Here is a 25422-nt window from a genome sequence, read left to right as displayed (position 1 = left end):
CCGAACCTCGGTAAAATATTGTCCTGTGGAGAATTCTCTCCGTCTTTAGCTTATAGGGCAAAATAACCGATCTGAGGTAATGTGGTTGGTAGCATGGGATTATGGGTAGGGGGGAGGAGCTAGGAGCTTGGATCTTGAAGCTTGGAAAGCTGCCGGCTCGGATCCGAGGTCGGATCCAAATCCCACAGGTTGCAGACAAATGAAGTATCTACTCAGATGGAACGTTATGGTGAGTACATAACTTCTATTTAATACAGATAAAGGTAAGCGCTTTCGGCAAAACTAATATTTTGCCTTCTTCAGACAAACAGCAAGATACTTAGGTGGTACAAATTATATATTAAAAGACAATTATTACAATCCAATCAGAAAAAAGTGCATCATTTAATTACTAGTTTCCAAGGAAACCTTAAGAAAACCACAAATATTGACAAATAGAACCAGATAGATCATGATAGTTACAATCTTGAAAATGAAAAATATATACTGCAACAACGTTTTTCAAAAAGCTGTCATAAAGAAAAATGTGCTTTTTGATGAAATACTTGTATGTTCGTTGTATGCGTAGACCCATTAATTAAAATTGAGTCATATTTAGATCAACGCCAAATGAACATAATGAACAATGTGAGAGACAAAAAACATTATTATTTTGCCAAAAATCATTTTGATTATAAGAAGCAATTTTAAAACGTTTTAAATCAATAAAAATAAGAAATCCTTCTACATGCTTACGCATTATTAAAGTGTATGATTATGTTGTAAAATACATGCGAGTTTACTACAATATCCAGAATTCCTTTGAAAACATTAGATATTATTATATGTTAAATCTAAAAGGACCAACTTCTTCAAAAACTCAGCGAAGTTGGTAAACGCTAACAAAGTGCAACTCCACTGAAGTGTTTGTATACAAATAATAAAATATGTTAAAAAGAAATGATTTCACACCTCTACAAAGACTCCATGTTTAAACATAAAAGTAGGAGATGAATTTGAGAAATATATAATTTCTTCACGTATGGTTCTTTATAGAAACTAAAAGTTTATATATATATTGTGATATATTTGTTGAGGTGTAACCTAAAACTAAATAAATAATGTTGCAACATTACCTATTGTAAGAAAGCCACTTTAAAACACATTTGATAGAAAGGGCGTCATTGATGCCTGGCATAAGGTGGGCTCTAGTACGAACCTGCCATAATAATTCGTCAATTTCTAAAAGAATTTGCCAAGGACCACCCCTTATTTCAGGATTTCTTTGTTGTAAAACCGTAAAACTGAAATTGTGTCCATTGTGCTCTGCAATATGCCTAGCTAAAGCATTGGTTTGTCTTGCTTAGCGATAGCATACTGATGTTCATATATTCTAGTTTTTATCTTACGCTCTGTTTTACCGATGTAAAATGCCTTGCAAAAATTACACAGAGCTGCATAAATAACAGATTTTGTTTCACAATTGTAGTGGTTATTCACCTTGTATTCCTTACCGTTGATACTGAAGTGTGTCCCGACCTTAATGTGCCTACATTGGGCACATGAACCACACTTAAACATACCATGTGGTCGGTTTGAATGGGATTTTTTCTTTGACCTCTCTAAAATTGTTTTTAAATTATCACCCCTCCTATAGGTGATTTTAGGCCTATCACCTAAAAGATTGAAAAGGTTCCTGTCATTTCTTGTTATATCCCAGTTTTTGTTGATAATCTCTTTAATTTTGTAATAGTCTAAAGAAAAAGTATGCAAAAAACTAGTGCGATAATTGTTATCAGACATGTTCCCCATAGAAATTTCATCTATTACTAAACTATCTTCATGAATGATAGCTATTTTATTGTTGTCATGGTCAGGTAATAGAGGAAGGAAATGACCTTCATCTCGTTTTCGGGACACTTCAGTGATTATACTTGAAATCAAGTTAGTTGGATAACCTCTTGATTTAAACATGTTCATTAATTTGTTGCATTCAACATCAAAATCCTGGTCATCTGTCACCATTCGTGCGGCCCTAACAATCTGACTTTTTATGACAGCTCTTTTTTGGTGATATGGATGGTTACTTGAAAAATGCAACAAAGAATTGGAATACGTAGGTTTCCTATAAATAACACTTTTAAATCTATGATTGATTTTATCATTGATAAGAAGTATATCCAAGTAATTAATCTCAGTGTCCGCTATATTATACGTAAACTGAAGAAAATCCGTCATTTTAGTAATCCTATCTACAAAAGAAGGGATGGTTTCCTTATTACCTTCCCAGATACAAAATATGTCATCCTGGTACCTAGTGTACCAGGTGACATATATTTTTGGAACCACTCGTCTTTGAAAAGAAGTGTGGACTCCCAGTTTGCCATGACTGCATTTGCGAATGTACCACCACAAGGGGAGCCCATGGCTACGCCTGATGTTTGCAAGTAAAAGTGGTCCTCGAACGCGAAAAAATTGTTGGCCAATACTAACTCCAACAAAGTCTCTACAAGGTAAATAGTATCATCCTTTACATTTTTTGCTGACATAAACTCCCTCACCCAAGTAAGTCCAATCGTTTGAGGTATGACAGTATATAGGTCCTTGACATCTATAGTCAAGAACACTACATCATTAGTATACCTCTGTTTACTTATGTTCTCTAGAAAGGACCAAGAATCCTTGCATATGTGCACCTCACTTTCGATGAGGGGTTTCATTACGCTATCAATGTATTTAGCACATGCATGAGTAATGGAACCCCTCCCATTGACTATAGGTCTAAAAGGGGGTGCATGTAAACGTTTATGCAATTTAGGTGTTCCAAAAAAGGCTGGAATTCTTGGAGCAGCCATGGTCAAGTATCTGTGAACATCTGAATCTATAAACCCTTCTAAAAATAAATAATTTATCAAGATGTTATTGATCTTTTTATATGCAACATGTATTTCATTCAAAGAAACCGGTTTATAGGCTGATGTGTGTAGATGCTCCGTCATGTATTCAACATATTTACAGTGATCCATGAAAACCACACCCCCACCCTTATCCGGTTTCATGACCCTCACATTACAATCCTTCAAAAGACAAAGAAAATCCCATTCTAATGGGGTAATATTAGTAAGATGTCTTTGATTACCATACATAACTTGATTTTTAATTGCCCAAAGATCCATCTCACATATTTTCTCAAATGTATTTAAAATAGGATGAAGAGGTGGATTATATGAGCTGGACACTCTTAGAATATTAACCATGTTAGTGTCATTGCCCATTAATGAATTTAGATTCAGTTTACGTACAAACACCTTCAAATCTATAATAGTTCTTCCTATATCCATGTATCGTCCAGGGACAAAAGTAAGATGTCCTTCATGGATGCATCTGCAGTCATAACAAGTGGGTTGTCCTGTCGTCAGGCAGCCCTGCAGTCGGCCGGATTCCAAAGTCCGGGTCCGGCTTCGGCTGATGTCGCACTCCACCCGACGTCATCTCTGTTGGTCTTCGGGTATAAAAGCATCAGCCGACGCCATTTTCCTCAGTCTTTCTTGCCGTGGCCCAAGCAGAAGCTGTTCGCAAGTGCCGGTCGGTCGGATCCAGAGATTACTTCTACCGAATACTACCAAGACTTCTAAAGCTAAGTACCCGTTGGGGACTCTTTCTTGCCTCAGCCGATGTCAGAAAAAGTTAACAATTGTTTAACCTGTGGGAAACAAATACCTCATAAAGATTTCCACTCTTACTGTCTGCCTTGTTTAGGCCCAGCCCACGACGTAGCAGCCTGTTCGCCTGTGCCTCTTTCAACCGACGACGCTTAGGCGTCGGTCGGAATTTGCAGAACAGTTTTTGGTTCTGATTTTGCGTACATTATGCCGCCGGATCCTCCGACTACCCCCAAAAAACGCAAAGATAAAGACCGACACTCGCGGTCCGCGGTTTCGGCCGAAACCACGGTAAAGCAAACCGTGAGTGTCTCGGTTTCGGCCGAAACCGAGAAAACTGCTCAAAGTACAGCTGAACCTATTCTTACAACTGAGGCCCCTGCTACAACTCTTGAATCGACCTCAGAAATTTTACCCACTACGGTGGTTGACTTATCAGACACCATCCCCTTGGATGTCTCTACCCCAGCACGTGGTGCTGCTAGGCCTCCAGCTGCCATGTCCATTAAGGCCTTCGCCAGGGCTAAAGCAGCCAAGACTACTAAAACAGTGCCTGTTAAACCCCCCACATCCAGGCCCTCTTCTAGTTCTCAAATGCTTTCTTTGGCAGAAGATTTAATTTCTTTAATTAGAGGATCTCAATCTCACCCAGACAGGGCCTCTCAGCCCCAGAGAAGAGACCTAGGGCAGAGCCCCTGAGCCAGTGTCTTCTGATGATTCTGCTGATGAATCAGACATAACTGACCAGCCTGAGGCTCCCTTCTCCAATTTTGAAGATTCTGATGCTGAAGAATCCATTCCAGCTGCTTCCCCACCAGAAGAATTCTCCTTTGGGGAAACCTTGCATGCCATGCGAGAACAGTTCCAATGGCAGCAACAGGATTTTTCAGACTCCAGAAAAGACTTAGGACCTTTCTGCACCTCCCACAGCACAGGCCCTTAGCTATACCTCCTGTTCTCCTGTGGTGGATGATGCTTTCAATGATGTTTGCTCCGCTCCAGATTCTTTACCCCAGCCCCTGCCAAACCAGACAGATTTTACAGGGTGCCAGATACTCATCACCACCTTTACAAGGCCCCACTTGCAGACCCAGAAACTATATCCCAGGGTCCCAAGGCAGTAGCCGACCACAGCTAAAACCCTATTCCTTCTGAAAGGGAAGCAAGGTCACTAGACAGATGGGGTAAAAAGGTCTACACTTCAGCTACTCTATCAGCTAGAGCTTTAAACTGTCAGTTTCACATGATACAATACCAAGAGTCTATGCTTGATCAGTTAACTAAAAAACTAACCACTGATGAATCTCTTGATAAGAAATATGTATTAGAGATGGTAAGTAACATACAACAGGTTAGCAACCATTCCTTAAAATGTGGCTATGATGCACTGGAGGCTTCATTTAGATCAGCCATGACAGGCACAGTGATAAGAAGGCATGCATGGCTAAAGGAACAAGCTTTACCGGATCATGTTAAAGCTAAGTTGCTAGATGCTCCTATGGGCAAGACAAGTTTGTTTGGTACACCTGCCCAGCAGGTTATGAAGAAAATGGAAGAAAAGGCAAAATCTGTTCAAACTGTTAAAGATTTCTTGCAGGTTCAACCCCAAGGTTTAGCAGGAACTGGCCTGCCAAAATTGGTCCTTTCCTGACTCCACAAAATTTCAAAGGGGCAGGAATAGACGTTCCAGAGGCAGAAACCAATCCAGAGGAGGTGCCTACAGAGGACGACAGTGGCAAGGTAACAACAGAGGCACAGACACAGCCACTGCCACTACATCAGCACAACCACAGTGACTTATTCCTAATTCCGCCTACCAGGGAACAAATAGCAGCTCCTCTAGGCGGAAAGTTAACCTTATTTTCAAAGAACTGGCACTACATAACAAAAGACAAGTGGATTTTACAAACCATAGATCAAGGTTACCGGTTTCACTTCCACACTTTACCAGTCAAAAGAGGAATGCCAAATCTACCTCCAAATCAAAAAACAGAGGCTCTACGCCAGATAACGGAGTTAGCAAACATGAGAGCTGTGGAAAGAGTGCCAACAGCAGAACAAGGAAAGGGGTTCTACTCCAGACTATTCCTAGTTCCAAGAAAGGAAAAAAGTTGGAGACCAATTCTCGACCTGTCCACCTTAAATACATATATCATTGTCCCAAATTTCAAAATGCTGACCCTACAGCAACTTCTTCCCATGCTGGGCAAGGAGTCTTGGCTGGTAACTCTAGATCTCAAGGAGGCATACCTGCACGTCCCCATTCGACCAATCTGCAGAAGATACCTCAGATTTCTTGCAGGATCAGAGCACTATCAATTCTCAGCATTGCCCTTTGGCTTATCTACTGCGCCCAGAGTATTCACAAAATGCCTGGCATCAGTAATCGCCCATTGCAGACTACAGGGAATTCAAATTTACCCATACCTGGACGACTGCCTGCTACAAGGGGACAACAAAAGCAAGCTGACAACAGATTTACAAAGGGTCATTTACTTGCTACAAGGACTGGGATACACAGTCAATTTACAAAAGTCAAGGCTGATACCATCCCAAACAAGGACATTCTTGGGCGCGGAATTGGACACAGTACAACAAATGGCATTCCTGACTACAGAAAACAAAAGAACTTCCTCTTTACTTCTTGGCACTAACAAAACTGAACAAGTTAACAGCAAGAAAAGTTCTGCAGGCCTTGGGCTTCATGGCATCATGCATAATCTTGGTCCCATTTGCCAGACTTCATATGAGGAAACTACAGTGTTACCTAAAGAATTTATGGTCCCAACACAGACACAGTCTAGAAACAGAAATCCCACTAATTCCATGCTTAAAACAGGAGTTCCTATGGTGGGCTCAGGCATGCCAGTCAAACCCAGGCCTACCCTTTCGCAGATGTCAACCAAGCCAGACCATCACAACAGACGCTTCAGACCTAGGATGGGGGGCCCACATGCTGGACAAATGCGTGCAAGGATTGTGGACACAGGATCAACTTCACCTGCACATCAATCTAAAAGAAATGCTGGCAGTAAAACTGGCAATCCAAAAGTTCAAACCATTTCTCAAAGAGGGCCAGTTGATGATAAGGACAGACAACACCACAGTCATGTGGTACATCAACAAACAGGGAGGCACTCATTCATACCCCCTATGCAGAATGACCTTGGAGCTGTGGACCCTGGCACTCAGCTACAACATTCAGTTACAGGCAATATTTGTACCGGGGAAAGACAATACTCTAGCAGACATATTAAGCAGAACCACTTCGGATACCCACGAATGGAAGCTGCACCCGGACATCTTCAAGACCATCTCGAAGAAATGGGGAATGCCACAGATAGACCTATTCGCATCACCTCTCAATCACCAGCTCAAAAAATTCTGCACAAGGACATTCCACCCACTAGCATGGAAAGTGGACTCACTCTCCTTCAACTGGAAAGGCCTAACAGCATATGCATTCCCACCTCTTCCTTTGATACACAAGGTACTACTAAAAATCAAGGAAGAACGTCCAAGGATAATCCTGATAGCTCCAAACTGGCCAAGACAACACTGGTACCCACTACTGAAGAGCATGTCTCGGAACAATACGTGGCCAATACCCCTGATGCCTTTGATGTTAACTCAGAACAACTACAGCATCATACATCCAAACCTAAAAACGCTGCAACTGACTGCATGGAACATCACATAGCAGCAGCTAATCCAGAACTTTCCCAAAGAGTTAAAGACATTATTCTTGAAGCACGCAGACCTTCAACAAGAAGGAACTATGCTGGAAAATGGAAAAGGTTTGTCATTTGGAGTACGGAAAGAGGAAAAGATGTGTCAAACATAGATATGCCTAACATTCTGGAGTATCTGGCGAACTTCTTCATTCAGGCCTGTCCTACTCCTCCATCAAGATACATGCATCAGCTATTTCAGCAGAATACAGCTTTGATCAACCTGTTTTCTGCACCCTTTGCTCAGGCAGTTCCTCAGAGGAATCAAGAATGTAAAACCTCCAAGGAAACCACCATTACCAGCTTGGGATTTAAACTTTGTGCTAGAAAAGTTGACACTATCACCCTTTGAACCAGCAGCAACAGCAGACCTACAACACCTGTCATGGAAGACTGCTTTCCTACTGGCAATTACTTCAGCAAGGAGGGTTTCAGAACTACAGGCCTTAATGGCAGTGCAACCCTTCCTAATCTTCCACCAAGATAGAGTGTCCATGAGGACTAATCCTACATTTATGCCCAAGGTGGTATCCAGAGTGTCTTTAAACCAGGCAATCCACCTACCTTCCTTCTTTCCCAACCCACAAAACAGAGGGAAAGAATACTGCATACCTTGGATGTACATAGACAGCTACGCTACTACTTGGACAGAACAAAAATAGCAGAAAGACTGACCAACTTTTGTAGCCTATGCAACAGGAAGGGAAGGAAAAGCTATTTCCAAACAGACAATCTCCAAATGGATAGGAAATTGCATACGATACTGTTACTCCTTCCATGGAAAACCAATTCCACAGAACATAAGACCTCATTCTACAAGGGCAACAGCCACTACCACAGCCTTCTTACGAGGAGTGGCAACCAAAGACATTATTGAGGCGGCTACTTGGACCTCCGTGCATACATTTGCCAAGCATTATAATTTGCCTCTATATTCCAGATCCCGAGCAGGGTTTGCCACTGCTGTACTGCAAGGGATCCTAAACACACCATAATCTACTTTTATCCTCCTCCCCTAGTTGGCTATGGTATTCTACCCACTTGTTATGACTGCAGATGCATCCATGAAGGACATAGTACAGTTTTGTACCTACCATAAATGTAGATGTCCGAACTGGATAGCATCTGCAGTCAGGATTACCCTCGCTCCTTCCGCTCTGTGGTACTCCTAGGGTGTTTACCCTCCTAATAGCTAGCTGTTGGGGGGGAGTCTTTTATGGTGTATTTGTTTGTATATCTGTACATATATGCTTATTGTTGTGTTTACCTCTATCTATTTGGAAACATTGGCATCTATCCAAATTTTTAGCCTGCAAGAGGGCTACTGGCATCTGGGGCAAGAAACACTGAGGAAAATGGCGTCGGCTGATGCTTTTATACCCGAAGACCAACAGAGATGACGTCGGGTGGAGTGCGACATCAGCCGAAGCCGGACCCGGACTTTGGAATCCGGCCGACTGCAGGGCTGCCTGACGACAGGACAACCCACTTGTTATGACTGCAGATGCTATCCAGTTCGGACATCTACATTTATGGTAGGTACAAAACTGTACTATCTTTAGCTAGAAAATCTACCATATCTTGTTGAATGTCCAAAGATGTATAATTGTAAACAATAAAATCACAATTAGTACTCTTATGTAATTTCGGTTGTAAACCGAAATTGGGAATGTCAGTCATCTCCTGCGTGCCCGTCTCTTGTTCCTCGTGTTGTTCTGTGATTGAGCTCGGGGACGATTGTTGCTCCGAGAATTGTTGACCGGGCGAAAATCCTGATGGTTCAGTTGGTTTTGACATTCAATAGGGGGATTTTGTAGATCTTGAAATTGATTATTGTCCCTAGACCCAACTTCAGACGTATTTCCTTGATTGTATGCATTATTATTATTATTATTATTAGTAAATCTAGGGCTCCTTCTTGGAGCCTGTCTTTGTTCATTGGAATTGTTGGAAATGTTATTGTTATGTGTTTGAATGGCCTCAACATTCTGTTCACCATTTTCCATATTCTCATTAGAAAGTGTTTGCGCCTTATGAGGAAGTCTGGGGTAGGCACATTTGTTAGAATAATCATTTATATATCTGGATAATTTCTTTTTCTTAGTGAATAATAGTTTATCCATACTCGCTTCAATACTAGAAAAAATCCGACAGTACTCATATTTGTAACGAAAGAAATCACTACCAGTTACAATTTCATGTTCTAAAGACTCTAGTTCAGTTGTCAAATTAGAAATATCCTTGGAATAAAAAGTTGTAAGTGCCTGCAAAAACTCTATCCCTTGTCGATCAAACAGATCAATTAACTCTTTATAAAAGGGGGAGTTGTCAGTCAAGCCAGCGGGAAAACGCCACTGGCGAAGGCCTTTTGGAATTATCTTATTTCTAATGCATTCATTTAAATATGACACTTCTAACTGAAGTTTTTTACATTTGTATAACTTATTGTCAAACTGATCTATTTTATCGTTTAAATTAAAATTCTCACCATCATGTATTGCCGTGGGTCCAACATGTGGATTCTGTCTTTGACTGAAAATGTTGTTATTATCCAGAAAGCTAGTTATCACTGGAATCCCATCTTTATTAGAAATTCCATTGTTATTCCCACGGAATTGAGAACTGGAGAGTGTGTTACCCGCTTGAAGACTGCCAGCAGTAGTTAGAATCAAGCGGTTATGATTAGCGTTAACTGCTGTGATGTTATCGCCAGCTGATAAAACGTTGTTGGCGCTCCGGTGAACAGGTGAGCGCTGCCCGTTTGGTGGTGGTGCTTCATTAGAGTCAACATAAGAAGTATGCCTCCTTGGAAAATCAGCATTAGTTCCTGACAGGGGGATGGAAATAGCATCCACTTTCTGTGTAAGAGCGTCGACTCTACCCAAAAGAGCTTCGACAAGTGCTGTTAGGTTCCCAGGTGAATTTGTTATTACTCCATTGTCATCATCTTGGTGTGTAAAAAGAGTGGGAGAAGCCTCTCTGGTTCCATTCGCCATTAGGACAAACCAACCAAGCCAAGAAGTACGAACCCAAAAACAGTTAAAAGGCAAACTGAAACATGATGAGAGCAGGCTTAAAATAAAAACGATATTTATTTAATACAGATAAAGGTAAGCGCTTTCGGCAAAAACAAAAAATGAAGAACTCCTGACTGATCTGTGAGAAAGAACCAAGGTACAAAAAAGACATCTTGTACTAGTCCAGCAGTATATCTAGGACTGACACCTGACCCAGCTTTACCTTTAAAATGCAGACTGAGAGCATTACAAGAAAAGTTCATTGTTAGCTGAAAGTGTGCTGCACATTTTCTAGTCAACTTACCCAACAAGTAAGAGGCGCCCTAGCTATTAGTGTTTTAATTATTATTACCTTCTTTCCTGTCAAAACTCTGACACTTTAGTGCATCCCAGCTGATGTTTTGTAAAAATCCTTCCCTTGATGAGGCTGTTCAGTTCTTCATCTCAACTTTTCTGAAGACTCTAAACAATCTAGCACCACTCCGACAAAAAAAAGAGTAGGGACAAAGCATGGAAACAATGGCAAACAAATATAAATTCGTCTGACCTATTACAATTCAAGCAGCTCTGTCATCAAGTAAAGCATCTGGTCATTAAAGGCAAAAAAAAAAACACTACCCAAATCTGCAAACTTGCCATAAGCAAAACCCCCAGAAATGTTCTGGAACTCCATTACTTTCTTGCTAAACCCACCCTCAGAGTAATCCTTGTCCAAAGCCAGATAAAATGCCTACTGAAATAGCCACTCTCTTCAACTCATATTTCGTCAACACCATTTATAATCTGCTACCTTCTCTCAGACCAACTTAAATACTAACCCTGTACCTCCAAATCAGTCCACACAAAACTCTACTACCCCCCTCTATTTGCTTCTCTCTTTCCTTCTATACCTACCTCTACTATAAGAAAACTACTTCTTAAGCTCAAACCTGGTACTGATGCCCCTGACAGCTTGCCCCCCAGAATTTCTATAAATGTCAGCCAAGTCTTTCGCCTACCCTGTCAGCATATGTCTTAACAAATCTGCCCATGAGTCCTATGTACTTCTAATCTGGAAAAATGCATATATTCTCCCAATCATAAAGGTGGCAACAGCTCAGACATTTCCAACTTTTGACCTGTTGCTATCCTTTCACCCATTTCCAAGATCTTGGAAAATGTATTCACATTCAACTCTTTAACCATCTGCTTCCTAAGCAAATCCTTTCCCCCACTCTGCATGGGTTCAGGCCAGGCCACAGTGCTACAACAGCTCTTGTATCCTCTATGGATACAGTTAATTGGGCTAGACATGCAGGAAAAATTGTTTCCTCACTCCTCCTTGACCTCTTTAAAGCCTTTGATACTGACTCCCACCCTTTACTTTCAAAGTTCTGTAATCTAGGCATTTCACCTCCAACCCTAAGATGGTTCTCAAGCAACTTCACAAACGGGCAAAAATCAACCAAATGGCAGTACTCTTTCTCTCCTTTCTTTAACACAGCCGCAGGTGTTCCCCATGGCTCCATACTAGGACCCTACTTTTCACTGTCAACAGCCTTCACTCCACTCTTAGTCATGGTACTGTAATCCAATATGCAGATGACTCAGCCATCATCTGTACTGCCAATTCCACATCTGAACTACAGCAGATTACCCAAAGTACCCTCACATCTACCGAAACCTGGATGACCAATAACCATCTTGCTGTAAACCCCAACAAAACTAAACTCTTGCTGTTTACCCCAAAGAGAACTACTTCCCTAAATAAGATTGAATTCGGTATACCATCTCAATACCGTCTCACAATAAAGCTATCATTGAGGTTGTATCACATACTAAACTGCTAGGGGTTATCATAGATGAAAATTTAACATTCGACCTGCACATAGATATTGCTAGCAAAACAATAAAAAAAACATCAAAAACTGGGCACTCTCTATAGACACAAACACTGCCTCAACTGCTCTGCAAAACAAACCTTTTCCTCTACCTTTCTACTAACCTCTGTCTTATATGGTGCCCCTCTCTTTACCAGTATCCAGTCCTCTCTGAAATCCAGGCTTGAAACATGTCTCTTTACACTTACTAAACTGGCTCAAACTTCCACATTATCTTGCTTACCTAAAATTAACCACAGCACCCACAATTATCTTAAAGCCAACATAGTGCCCTGCCCTTATCACTTTACTTGCTCATTTACACCCCAGTAGACCTCTCAGATTCGAGAACCAACTGCTCCTGAAGGTGGAAGAAAGAAACATTTCAGCTGGCCAGATGCTGTACTCCTTTACTATTGCCAAACTATGGAACACCCTCCTGTTATCAGTTAGGGCTACAAGTAATGCAGTTTCCTTCAAAAAATCCCTGAGGCAACACCTTTCCTGTCTGTGGCAGTGCACGTGTCAAGACCACACCTCTCAAAACCTGACTTGCTATTCCACTACTATTTTCTCCTTTATTAATTACTCCTCTGGCAATTCATAATCTTCTATCTACTACTATCATGAATTGTAATAATATTTTCTAAACTCCTCTGTTTTGAAACATCTACTTAACAATATCAGTACTGTGTGTTATATATGTTGTACTATGTTTAAGTATAGACCTTCATAAATATTAATATTCATACTATGTTATTAGTACTTAAGCTACTGATGTGTCAGCTTAGTTATGTTTAACTGTGAACACTACTATATTTTTATTACACACTAAAAATGTACAGTAATTATTTACTTGTCAATGTCTAAATTTAATCTTTGTTCATTCAACTGTTGCTCGGTCTTTCTCCTCAGCTGTGACTCATCTATTGTATGTTGTTATTAATGTGGAGCTTTTCTTCCTGGGCCTCCACTGAAAATGGGCTCATCGTAGCCCAGTGGACCTTCCCGGTAAACAAATGCAAATAAATGAATAGTTTACAGACCCTTAGCATATGTAGATTCATTAATGTGGCCCCTAAAAACGAACACCACTGTGCGTCTCTCTCAACTCTAATGGCTACTAGTCACATCAGGGTCTGTATTTCTTCTCTCCACCTTTAGTTGTAAACTTCTGAACAACTGCATTTGCCACTGTGTCATAAGAGAGCTTCATATCAGATGCACCCGTTACTACTTTAGATCTCAGAGCAAGTTTTCCCTCCTAAGTAGAACATTCCCCTGCCTTTATAGTGGCCGGTGGTTTGGGGAAAAGAAACCTTCCGTAAATTCATTCCTACCATTTAGAACCATTTACCTTTGGACAGTGGATGGCAGCTTTGTCATATTCAGTAAAAATAAATGCTAAACCACCTTTAGCAGTCCTACAGTTTGCAATTGCCCACAACTACTTTGTAAAGCTGGTTAAGCTAATTCCAACTATGCTTCTTGATTTTTATTTCACTACAGTGTTTTGTCTCAAACCTGCTATCATCTTGATTACACTGCTTCATTTAATGCTTGCAGCAAATTTTTGCTAATCCAGTAAGAACCTCCAGCTTAAGAAATATATTAATCTTACACTGTTTTATTGTTGTGCTATATATTCTTTTGGTGCATGTGCTGTTTTATTTGACAAGACCTGTTACTTGTTCAACATTTTTTTTAATCATCATATTCGACTTACTCATGACTTATATCTTGTGCTAGGTTGTTGATGAAAATGGTCCAAGGACCAGCCCACCTGTCCAGTTAGGTTTCCCCCTTAGAAGCAGCAACAGCAGATGGTAGTATGGTAGTATGGTTGGATGGGGGGGTTAAGTGCAGCGCTTGAGATTCTTAGCGGGATGCAGAAAATGACGTAGTGTATCCACAGGTATTGCGGTCAAAGATCAAAATTGTGGCAAATACTCTTGCTTATCAGTACCGTTTCTCTGTTTTATTTTCCCAGTTTGAGTGTGAAAACCACATTTGCTCAGTGTTCCCCTGTTGTAGTTTTTGAATGTGAAATTAAATCGTTACAGTTATTGATTGCTGATCTTTTATTTGTAATTTCTTTATTTTGCAGTCTGAAGTTGGAGTGTGACAAGCTGGCCAGTGAAAAATCAGAAATGCAGCGGCACTATGTCATGGTATGTGTGTTGATAAATACATTTATTATGTTAAGATATTGCCCAAATTGTTGACTTGCCTCATCTTGCAAAATGGAATTGTACTTACAAGATGCACATTTTGAAGAAAACTATAGAATAAGAAGGCAGATACAGCATTTGCAAATTGAGATCGTGTCAGGTGTTGGAACTGTGTTCTGAACTAAGTAAACTTTTATGCTGGGGTAAGTGGCCTACTTTCTTGAATAGGTGTTGTAGCACAGAATGGCCTGTGTAACTTGGTCAGGGAAGATTGTCATGTTGATGCAGGTGGGGTGAGGCAGCTTGGTATCATGGCATATGATGAGCTGATAAGTCAAAGGGTAGAAACAGGTAGTTAGACTTCATAACACAGGGTGACCACAGGTGAGTTGGTTTAGGACAGAGTGGATCCAGGTAGTTTTGGAATTATCCTTCAATTTATACTTACTTTGTAAAATTTATGCACACTGTTTAAAATATCCGTGTACTCTGTAAATACTTCCGTACTGTTTGTACGCTGTCATTCTGTGTTTATTTTAGGTAATTTCTGTAAAATATCTGAGGAGCTTTTCTCTCTGGGCCTCCACCAAGAAAGGGGTTTAACTAGATCTGGTTGGACTTTTATGGTAAACAAAGGCAAAATAAATAAAAATTAAACGAGCTGGTCTGAGGTAGTTTGATGTCAGGGAAGCTTAGATGAATTGGCATTGTAGCTTGAGAAGTGTTCTTTGGATTTGGTGTAATGGAGTATTTTTAAACACACTGCCTTACTGGCATTTGGGTAGTAGTAACCTGCTGCTGTCCTTTGGCAATCTATTAAAGCTCAGAGTCCTTCCCACTGTCTGACTGTGGGTGTGATGGACCAGTCACCTGGCAGTACAGGGACTGCCTTGCAACTCTACTGACAGTACCCTTTCATTTTTCTAGTGCAGTAGTAAGAGAAGAATCTAAAGCATATGACAGGGTGCCTAGAGAGGAGTTGTGGTATTGTATGAGGAAGTCGGGAGTGGCCGAGAAGTATGTAAGACTGGTACAGGACATGTACAAGGGTAGTGTGACAGCGGTGAGATCTGCACAGGGAGTGACAGATGCGTTTAAGGTGGAGGTGGGATTACATCAAGGATCAGCTCTGAGCCCTTTCTTATTTGCACTGGTGATGGACAGGTTGACAGACGAGATCAGACAGGAGTCCCCCAGATGACATTGTGATATGTAGTGAGAGTAGGGAATGGGTTGAGGAGACCCTGGAGAGGTGGAGATGTGTTCTAGAGAGGAGAGGAATGAAGGTCAGCCGGACTAAGACGGGAATATATGTGTGTGAATGAAAGGGAGGATAGAGGAATGGTGAGGATGCAGGGAGTAGAGTTGGTGAAGGTGGATGAGTTTAAATACTTGGGATCAACAGTTCAGAGTAATGGCGTGTGTGGAAGAGAGGTGAAGAAGAGAGTACAGGCAGGGTGGAGAAGAGTGTCAGGAGTGATTTGTGACAGATGAGTACCAGTAAAAGTGAAAGGAAAGGTCTACAAGAGGGTAGTGAGACAACTATGTTATATGGGTTGGAGACAGTAGCATTGACAAAAAGGCAGGAGTCAGAGCTGGATGTGGCAGAGTTAAAGATGTTAAGATTTGCACTGGGTGTGACGAGGGTGGACAGGATTAGGAATAAGTATATTAGAGTGTCAGCCCGGGTTGGACAGTTTGGAGACAAAGCCAGAGAGGCGAGATTACGTTGGTTTGGACATGTGCTGAGGAGGGATGCTGGGTATATTGGGAAAAGGATGCGAAGGATGAAGCTGCCATGTAAGAGGAAAAGAGGAAGGCCTAAGATAATGTTTATGGATGTGGTTAGAGAGGACATGCAGGTGGTTGGTGTGACATAGCAAGATGCAGAGGACAGGAAGAAATGGAAACAGGTGATCTGCTGTGGCGACCCCTAACCGGGAAATGCTGAAAGAAGGAGTAGTACTAGTAGTAAGCGAAGAATCTCTTGGAAAACTACTCCTTACTTTGGATTTCTTCAGCTGCTGAGCTCAAATAGGATCATAGAAGGTCACTAGGGTAATGGCCATGGGGCCCTTACAAGCCTAGCCAAGAGTTTATCCCAAAAAGAAACCTCAGTCAGCACTTGTCACCCCTGTCAATGAGGGACACAGGTGGAACCCCTGGGACAGATTTTTGGTTTCCCATCCACTCATTAAGGTTGCGCTTGAAGAGGGTCAGCGAGATACTCTGTTTGACATGTATGGGAAGTCTATTCCAGAGACTGGGCAGTCTCTGGGAGACAAGCATATCTCTCCAGCAGGTTTTGTTTATGTTCCATATTAGATTCAGGCCTTTTGAGTGGGTAATATGCGAGGAGTTAGACTTACGGATATGGAGCATCTCTAGTATGGCAGGGTCCGAGATTGCCTTGTAGGCGAGACACAGATCACCTCTTACCAAATAAGAAACTCTTTGGGGTTTTTATTTCCACCCTCTGCTTTTTTCCCCTCAGTGCTTGAATTGTGTATTCTTCTGCTTTGTCTGTGTTTTCTGACTGGGAAGTTGTACGTGTGTGGGGTTTTACTTTATATGCAATACAAGGCTTATACTGTTTATTATAAGATTCATTTGAAAGTTTGATAGGGAAACTTGCTGATTTTGCAGTTTGGTGTTTATTTGAGGTGATTTAGCAGGTTTACAGCATTTTAACTGATTTTTTTTTAAATCTAGATTTTCCTTCCATTTTATATGTTAAACATTTCTAACTTTATTTCTTGTATAAGGCTGTTGTAAGCCATTTCTAATCACCTGGGGCTGAAACTAGCTTTTTTAATAAAATTGGGGGGAATTTTGTGACATGTATTTTGTACTTTGAACTGTTTCTGAAACTACTTTCTTTTTATTCACTGTAGTGTACAGAATAGTATCCCAACAGAAGTATATTTCAGATTGCTAATCAGAAGGTTGTTGTGTGTCTTTCGGCTTATCCCGGTTAGGGGTCGCCACAGCGGAACTCCGGTCCGCTAATGTTTGGTAGTGGAATTTTACGTGCTGAGTTACCAGCCCTGACGCACAACCTTCAATAAAGGCACGCCCATTCACACACGCCTCCACACAGAAGACGCTCTAGCTGAGAATCGAACTCGACAACGTCTTGCTGTGAGGAGACAACGCTACTGCAGCACCACGGTGAATAGTGTAATTTGTTCATTTTTACTCGACTGACTTTGCAGCCATTCTTTGTTATTGCTGCAGTAGATTTTTGTCCCTTGACTTGATGGGCTAAGATACAGTGCCCCCCCCCCCCCAACTATCTACCCCTTGTGCACCTAGAAAACACAGAAGTGAGTCAAGAAATATGCCTCTGTCTACAGCTTGCAACACTAAAGTAGACCTTATGCAGGCTATCGGACTACTTACCTTCTTTTGCCTGCAGATCCCTTGGTGTGGTATTACTGACATGACTGTATGTGACACAAGGATCAGAGATTTCCTTCTGGCCTGCACCAATACCTAGTTCAGATACAGGAGAACTAAACTCTTTAGTTGCAGGGGAAGTCAGGAGTGCAGAATCTATTGCCAGTGTTGGTATGAATCCCCCCAAGGGATTCTTCTACTAGTGTAGTGCATGCAAATTTGATGGAACACCCACCATGTTGCAGGACAACAGTCTCTAACTGTGTTTTCACTTGATGGTGGCTGTGGCTAGATCCATTATTCAGACTGTTGATTGCAGGGTGCAAGCGCGGGTTGTCAGTAACACCGGTGCTCCCACTCCTGTTCAGCCACCGAAGGATCCTGATTTTGAAAGGGATCCACAATCTGAGGTTTTGGAAGTGTCGTACTCTGATCAGCCAAGTTTCCTGGGAGGATGAAGAAGTTCAGAAACACAAAAGATGTTTTCTTTTTCCCAGATGCTGGCTAGATTTAGGAATATATTCATTTGGGAACAATCTTAGGCTGCCCCTGAGATCAGCAGGGTATATGATCTTTCAGAGGATGAGGCCCTGGATGTGGCGACCTTCCCTCCGTTGATCCCAGCACTGGAAGATGTTGTTTGGAAAGTTTGCATTTGTCTGAACAAATCTCTTAAAGTGTTTAAGAAGTTTAGGATGTGCTCAGCCTTGCCTGGCCTCTAAGCCCCCTTGTCTGCTGACCCCCCTTCTCTGTCAATGTCAACTTTCTCTAATAAAAAGACTGTCTTCATCAAGCTCAATCCCTCAAGATAAACTAGGCCAGTCGATAGACTGTCAAAGAAAGAAGCTGGTACAGTCCATCATGGTAGCTTTTACTGTGTTTAAATTATCATGGTTTTATGTGGAAGTTTGTGCTGAGGTGTAGTTATATTTCAGATGAGTTTGTTGCATTAACATGCAGAGCACAAAGACTATGTGAAAGAGATTATTTCCAGTTTTTAAGTGTCTAAACATGCTAAGAGTGCAGTGAAGGGGATTGATACTGTTTCTAGAAATGCAGCGACATTGGTTGTAGTAAAGAGGTATACTTGGTTGCACAACCAAAACTTTTCTGATTTAAAAATTTAAATTTTGAATGATCTGCTTGATGGCATTTGTGTGGTTAATACAGCAGCTAGTCAGAACCTTAAACACTGGGATAACAGAAGAAAACTGATGCAGGGGGTGTCTAAAATGTTTTATATTCTCAAATTTCCCTCCAGTAAGTAAAATAATTTTCAGTGACCCAACAAACAAGTCCTGGCTGGATAAAAACAAGCCATCGAAAGGAAATTAAAGGAAGAGAACTCTGCCAGACCTATCAAAAGGGGTTATTTTCCCAAAAAAGATACACCACCCCAACATATGTCTATGCAGAGGCTTTGCACCTGTCATTCCCAAATTCCCCTCCAGGTACCCAGTCATGAAAGTTAACTGTCAACAAGGTGGCTTGGTTGTCAGTGGTTGCTCAGTATTGTTGGCAGAGGTTACAGGTGACAGTAGAAGGAACATGTGCATCTGTTCAAGGGGGTACTCCGTCTGTCTGACCAGACTTTATTTCCTGCTATACTCAGATGCATGCTGGAAGCAGGGGTCATACAGCCAGTCCCGCCTTTAGAGAGAATAAAAGATTTCTACTGCAGAATTTTCCTGCTCCTCAAAAAAGAGCTTTTGTGGACACCAGTGTTGGACTTATCCATTCTGAATAATTTTGTATGATCCCCAAGTCTAAGATGCTCACCCTGCAGACAGTGCTTCCTCTTCTGCAAAACCACTGCTTCATATTGACTCTGGACTTGAAGGATGCATGTCATCATATCCCCAATGCTTATTGTTTCAGGAAAGATCTAAGATTTGCTGTGCTTTGTTTGCACTGTCGGTTCTCTGGGTTGCTCTTTGAGCTATCCAGTGCACCTAGAGCATTTACCAAATGCTTTACTGTGGTAGTGGCCCAGTGCTGCACTCTTGGCAATCACATTTTTCGTTACTTAACAACTTGCTGATCTGTGCAGAGTCTGCAGCCAGGTGTTAGGAATCATTAAAGAAGGTCTTAATCTTAGTCTCCCAGCTATGGTTCAAGTTGAACCTTCGGAGGTTATGTCTGACACCCTCACAAAAACTCATCTTCTGTAGTACTTGAGCAGCACCGACGAAAGAATGGTCATTCTTCCTAAAGGCAAGGTCCAGTCCCACCAGTGTTTCAGGAATTCTTCAAGTGGAAGATCACATTGACAAGAGAATTCCTAAACAATCTATGACTTATGGTGTTCATGATTCTCATGGTAACTCTGACCTGTCTCTACATGAGGGAAATTCGGTGGTATATATGAAAATGTTGGATCCAGAACTTTCATTCAGTGGAATCCCAGTTGCTGGTACTGCCCTTAATCAGGAGAGAGTTACAGTGATGGCGAATACAATTGAGGATCAGTCCAGGACTTCCCTTCTTCTGACCTGTTCCATTGCAGTCCAACTTTGCTTGGGGAGTTGTGTCAGTGGGAGTGCAGGTGCAAACCACTTGGGAGTCCCAAGGCTGCACAGAAGCACATCAGTATCAAGGAAATATTGGCAGTGACCTATGCCTTGAAAGTCCTTCACCACCTATGGACTGTGGGTCCTCCTGTTGTGGTTATGGGCAACACTACATTGATGCGGTACCTCAAAAAACAAGGTGGTACAATTTCATATCCTCTCCACATAACGCATGCACTCAAGTCACTCCACAACAAGTAGAAATACGACTCTGTCATTGTCCATGTTGGAGTGAATGACTTGAGACGTACCTCCCTGTGCTACATGGAAAGAGACATGGAAGAGCTCTTGGATCATGTGGCCCAGGTAGGTATGACCCTAGACCTGAGTAGCATCCTGCCTTCTCCCAGAATGATACCACAGTATAAGGACAAAATGATTGACTTCAACAATTGGCTAAGCTTCTGGTGTCGTTCAGAGGGGATCCAGTATCTGTCTGCCTGGGACGACATGATCGACAAACCACAATGCTTTGCCAGAGATGGTCTGCACCTGTTGCCCCTGGGATTCAGGTTACTGGCTAAAGCTCTTGCTACCCCTATAGTGCCTTTTTTAGGCAAGGTTCAAAGGACAAAACCACCACCATAACAGATACAAGCATGCAAAATCTGGAGGTAATGCTACTTAGTGCTAGAAGTCTAAACCTCAAAATGCACTCTCTCGAGGCACTCCTAAAAATGGAGAACATCGATGTCTGTGCAGTAACTGAGACCTAGTTCAAGGCTCCAGAGAACACCCCTGCAGTACCAGGCTACAACTCTTACCACACTTTTCGGCCACCAAACCAAGACCGAGACACTAAAGATGGAGGAGTGTCCATATTCACCAAGGATATTCACACCTCCAGGCTAGTTGCCCAACACAATGCATCTGAAATTCTCCAGGTGCAACTAACACTAGGTAAGACTGCAATCCAAATTGTAGCTTGCTACAGATCCCCCATCATGCCCCAAGATTCTCACTACACCTTTCTAAACGTATTATATATTTATGAGACTATAGATTATGAAGGGTCATTTGTATTGAAAGTATTTTAAAACAGTATATTTAAGCCTTTTTATTGAACGCAAATATACCAGCGTTATCTTGATGAATTATTTCAACAATGCACTGATTTATTTGCTAATTGATTGAATAATTGACAATATGTTTTCACTATAAAGGCAACTAAAATCTTTGTGAAATTTGTAACCTGATGAAGCGCATCTTATTGCGTGAAAGCGCTCGTTTTTGTTTTTATTAATAAAAGACTAAAACTTTCTTCCTCGTGGTGGTTTCAAGCAATATTTAAGCCACCTTTCTAAACGTACTGAAAAATATTAAGATACAACCAAACACCCTAATACTGGGTGATTTCAACTACCCTGCCATTAACTGGGAAAACTACTCGTGTACCAATATCTTTTCCCAACGGTTCTTGGAATTCATAAATTCCAGTGCCCTGGATCAAGTAATCCATTGTACCACCAGGGGCTCCACTATCCTGGATATGGTCATTACCAGCATGGGAGATAGATGCACACCAGTGGTCACCCCCTCATTGGTCAGGTCTGACCATAAGCTGGTCATCCTTGACATCCACATCCCACCCTCACCCCCCAGTAAGAAAACCTCCATAAAAAACTTCTCCAAAGCCAACTTCATGCTACTCAAGTCGGAAGTGACAAACTTCATGACACCCATGCAGACGGGAGCTGAAAGTTCGACTGCTGAATCTTACACTAAGGCACTGTATGAGCACATCCAGTCGTGCGTGAATCGTGCCATCCCAAATAGAACCAAGACGCTCTCCTCCAAAAAAAGGAAGCCAATCTGGTGGTCCCCTGCCATAAACAAACTATACAACAGAAGGAAGAAACTGTTGCAGAAAAGAGGAAAATCCCAGGATGCAAAAAACTCCCTTACTCGCCTCAGTAAGAAGCTGAGATCCCTCATAAAATCCTCCAAAGCTAGTTACAAAAATAAAATTGCCAAAGATTCCAAAGACAACCACAAGGCATTCTATAGTTATGTCAAGAATTTAAATGGCAATGCTCATATCTGCTCTGAGCTACAACAGAATGTCATTAAATATACTGATCCCAAGTATATTGCCAATATCGTGGTAGATCAATTTAGTGCCAACTTCACCTCCCTCTCACCTCCTAAAAGGCCCATCTCAATATCAAAAGATTGCCAAGTTCCGGTAATCACAGCCACACAGGTAGAAACCGCACTCTCCAAAGTTAAGAATATAGCATCCATGGGACCAGATGACTTCCCGGGCTGTGTACTACATGAAATGGCATCTTACATAAGTGTTATGTTTAATCATAGCTTCACCTCAGGCTTCGTGCCCACTGAGTGGTGCACAGCTACACTTATCCCACTCCACAAGGGGTGATCCACCTTGAATCCTGGGAACTACTGTCCCATCAGTCTGACGAGCCTGATCTGCAAGGGCATGGAACGCATTATCATGGAAATTATAAACAAAGACATAGGCGACCTTCAAACACTGGACCCCACCCAGTTTGGGTTCGTGAAGGGCCGATCTTGTCTCCTGAACCTGATTGACTTCTTCAAATCAGTCTCCAGAGCTGTGGACGAGGGTAAGACGGTCCACACAGCCTATCTGGACCTCGCCAAGGCCTTCAACACCATCCCCCACTCTGGAATCATAGATAAACGTACTAATCTGGACATAAATCCCTGTCACTCGATGGGTTGCCAACTGGCTTACTGACAGAACCCAGACTGTAAAAGTAGCCTACTCCAAATCCAGCTCCAGACAAGTGGAGTACCTCAGGGTTCAGTCCTGGGACCACTCTTGTTTGACATCTACTTCTCTGACATACAGGCCAACACTAAGGGACTTTGACTAACAAAGTCTGCAGATGACTACAAACTGGGAGCCATTATTGAAATCCCAGATGATGTGGATATTCTACAAAAGGGCCGTACAGAAACAGATGCTTGGTGCCAGAGCCATGGACTCAAGCTTAATGCCAAGAAATGTATAGTTATCCCCTTTGGGAAAACTATGTACCCATGAATTACCACATAGGTGGCAGTACACTAAACACCGAAAGTGTGATGAGAGACTTAGGTACACAGGTGCACAGTGGTCTCACCTTCGATAACCACATCACCACAACAGTCAGGAAGTCCTTCTGTGTGGCACACCTCATCACTAAGGTCTTTTCATCCAGAAAAAAGGAGGTCATTGTCCCACTGTACTCATCCCTCACTGGACCCATTATAGAGTACAATGCCTCGTTTGGTATGTACCTCACAAGACATCTGCAACAGCTGGAAAGAACACAGAAATACCTCACTAAAAGAACCACAGGCCTAAATCAGATGCCCTATGCTGACTGTCTAAAAAAACTCCAGTTATATTCTATGGCATATAGTCTACTCTGAGGCGATCTCTGCTTAACATGTAAGGCCATGTCAAACCCTGAGCTCTTGGACATGCTCCACTTAAAGAAATCCCAATTCCTCAGAGTCACACGCTCCAGGGATCTAAACCTTGTCATCACAATGAACAAAACATGCTGGAGGGATAGGTTCCTGACCCAGAGACTCCCCATACTCTGGAATGGACTGTGCATACATGTCAAGCAGAGCGCTTCCGTGGCCGTCTTCAAAAGGAACCTTGATGATTGGATGGGAGATAGGAAATTCACCCTGGGGATCACGTCAGTCACCCTGCTAGACAGGGGTCCCGGGAAGTAAATATTGTGGGAAGAAATATCCAGGGAATTGTTATGGCTAGGCTTGTATAGGCCCTAGGACCGATAGCCTAGTACCAACCTATGAGGATGTGCAGCAGATGGTTAAAGGAGGCCTGAAAACCTGCTAGTAGAAAATCTTGCGTTTACAGATGGATGGGGTTTTCTAAGTGGTACCTAGTTGAGAAAAGAGGGCCACATGAGGTTAATATCCCTTATAAAATATTTGTCCGAGCTACTTCCAGATGGCTTATCATATGCATCCATTAAAGTGCATTTACCAGCCATCTCTGCTTGTCTACCAGTGGGATCCCCCTCTTCTTTTCTTTTGGTACAGTAGTTCAATAAATAAGTATTACATATGAGACCCTCATGGAAGCAAATTTGTCCTCCATGGGATTTCGGCTGTGTCTTGGAGAAATTGAACTTTACCACCTTTTGAACCTGTTGCTTAGGCTGATATGAAGCTCTTAACATGGAAAATGGGTTTACTTATTGTACTGACTTCTGCAAGCCCAATCTCTGAGCTGAAAGCTCTCGTGGTGGGACGACCATACCTGATTTTCCACAGGGATATGGTTGTTACCCACTAACCCCGCTTTCTTGCCAAAAGTTGTCTTAGAATTCACTCTTGCCAGTCTATCAGTCTCCCTGTGTTTTTTCTAGAACCCCCCCGCCACCACTCTTTTAAGCTAACATTTCTTTATTTCTTCTGATATTTTCTCCACTTACAGTTTGGCGGTGTTTTACAAAATTGAAAGTACTGCTGTTTTTGCTTGCTGCATCACTTGGCAATCTTTATAGGCAGACACATCGTCTTAATTTCTTTGTTGGCTTTTTGCTGTCATGTCCTTCATCTAAGGCATTATTTTCCAAAATTTTTGTAATCCCATACCCCTTTTCAGATTTTAGTCCTACAGTCATACCACATATTTGGCAAATGTAATTTGGAGGGGTAATACTATTTTACCTAGACTAGAAGAAGTAAATTTTTCTTAAAATCTTACAAACTTTAAATGTGTACTGCATTAAGTACAAATAAAATGTTAAGTAATAAATTAAATAATGATATTGAAAATGTCAGTAACTTTTTAATTTGAGGGATATACTGCTAGTGATTAGATGAAACAAATGTGGAAATAGTGTATATGTGTGTGAGGTGGAGCTCTACATGAATAAAACTTTTATATTTTGTCTTCTTGCCTACTGGCATTGAAGATTCAACTTTGCCCAAGTATAGAACAGTAAGTAAGAAAACCCAATCCCATGGAGCAGAGGGATGAAACCTTTATACTGACCCAGGTGACCTGTGTTTGAT

The 25422-nt window shown here is 41.7% G+C and overlaps 1 protein-coding gene across 1 annotated transcript in view; it reads left to right on the top strand.

Annotated features, from left to right (window-relative positions):
* TLE5 (TLE family member 5, transcriptional modulator) overlaps positions 1-25422 on the top strand; it is a 489246-nt gene that overhangs the window by 117041 nt on the left and 346783 nt on the right. The window contains exon 2 of the mRNA XM_044054792.1: positions 14356-14419. Within this exon, the coding sequence (XP_043910727.1) occupies positions 14356-14419 (64 nt within the window). The remainder of the gene's footprint in view (positions 1-14355; positions 14420-25422) is intronic.

The sequence above is a fragment of the Protopterus annectens genome, chromosome 13.part0, assembly GCF_019279795.1.
Source record: "Protopterus annectens isolate FY-2018-M chromosome 13.part0, PAN1.0, whole genome shotgun sequence".
In the NCBI taxonomy this organism is placed as follows: Eukaryota; Metazoa; Chordata; order Ceratodontiformes; family Protopteridae; genus Protopterus; species Protopterus annectens.
The sequence above is the reverse complement of the archived record's forward strand: the minus strand, read 5'-3'. Positions and strand labels throughout refer to the sequence as shown.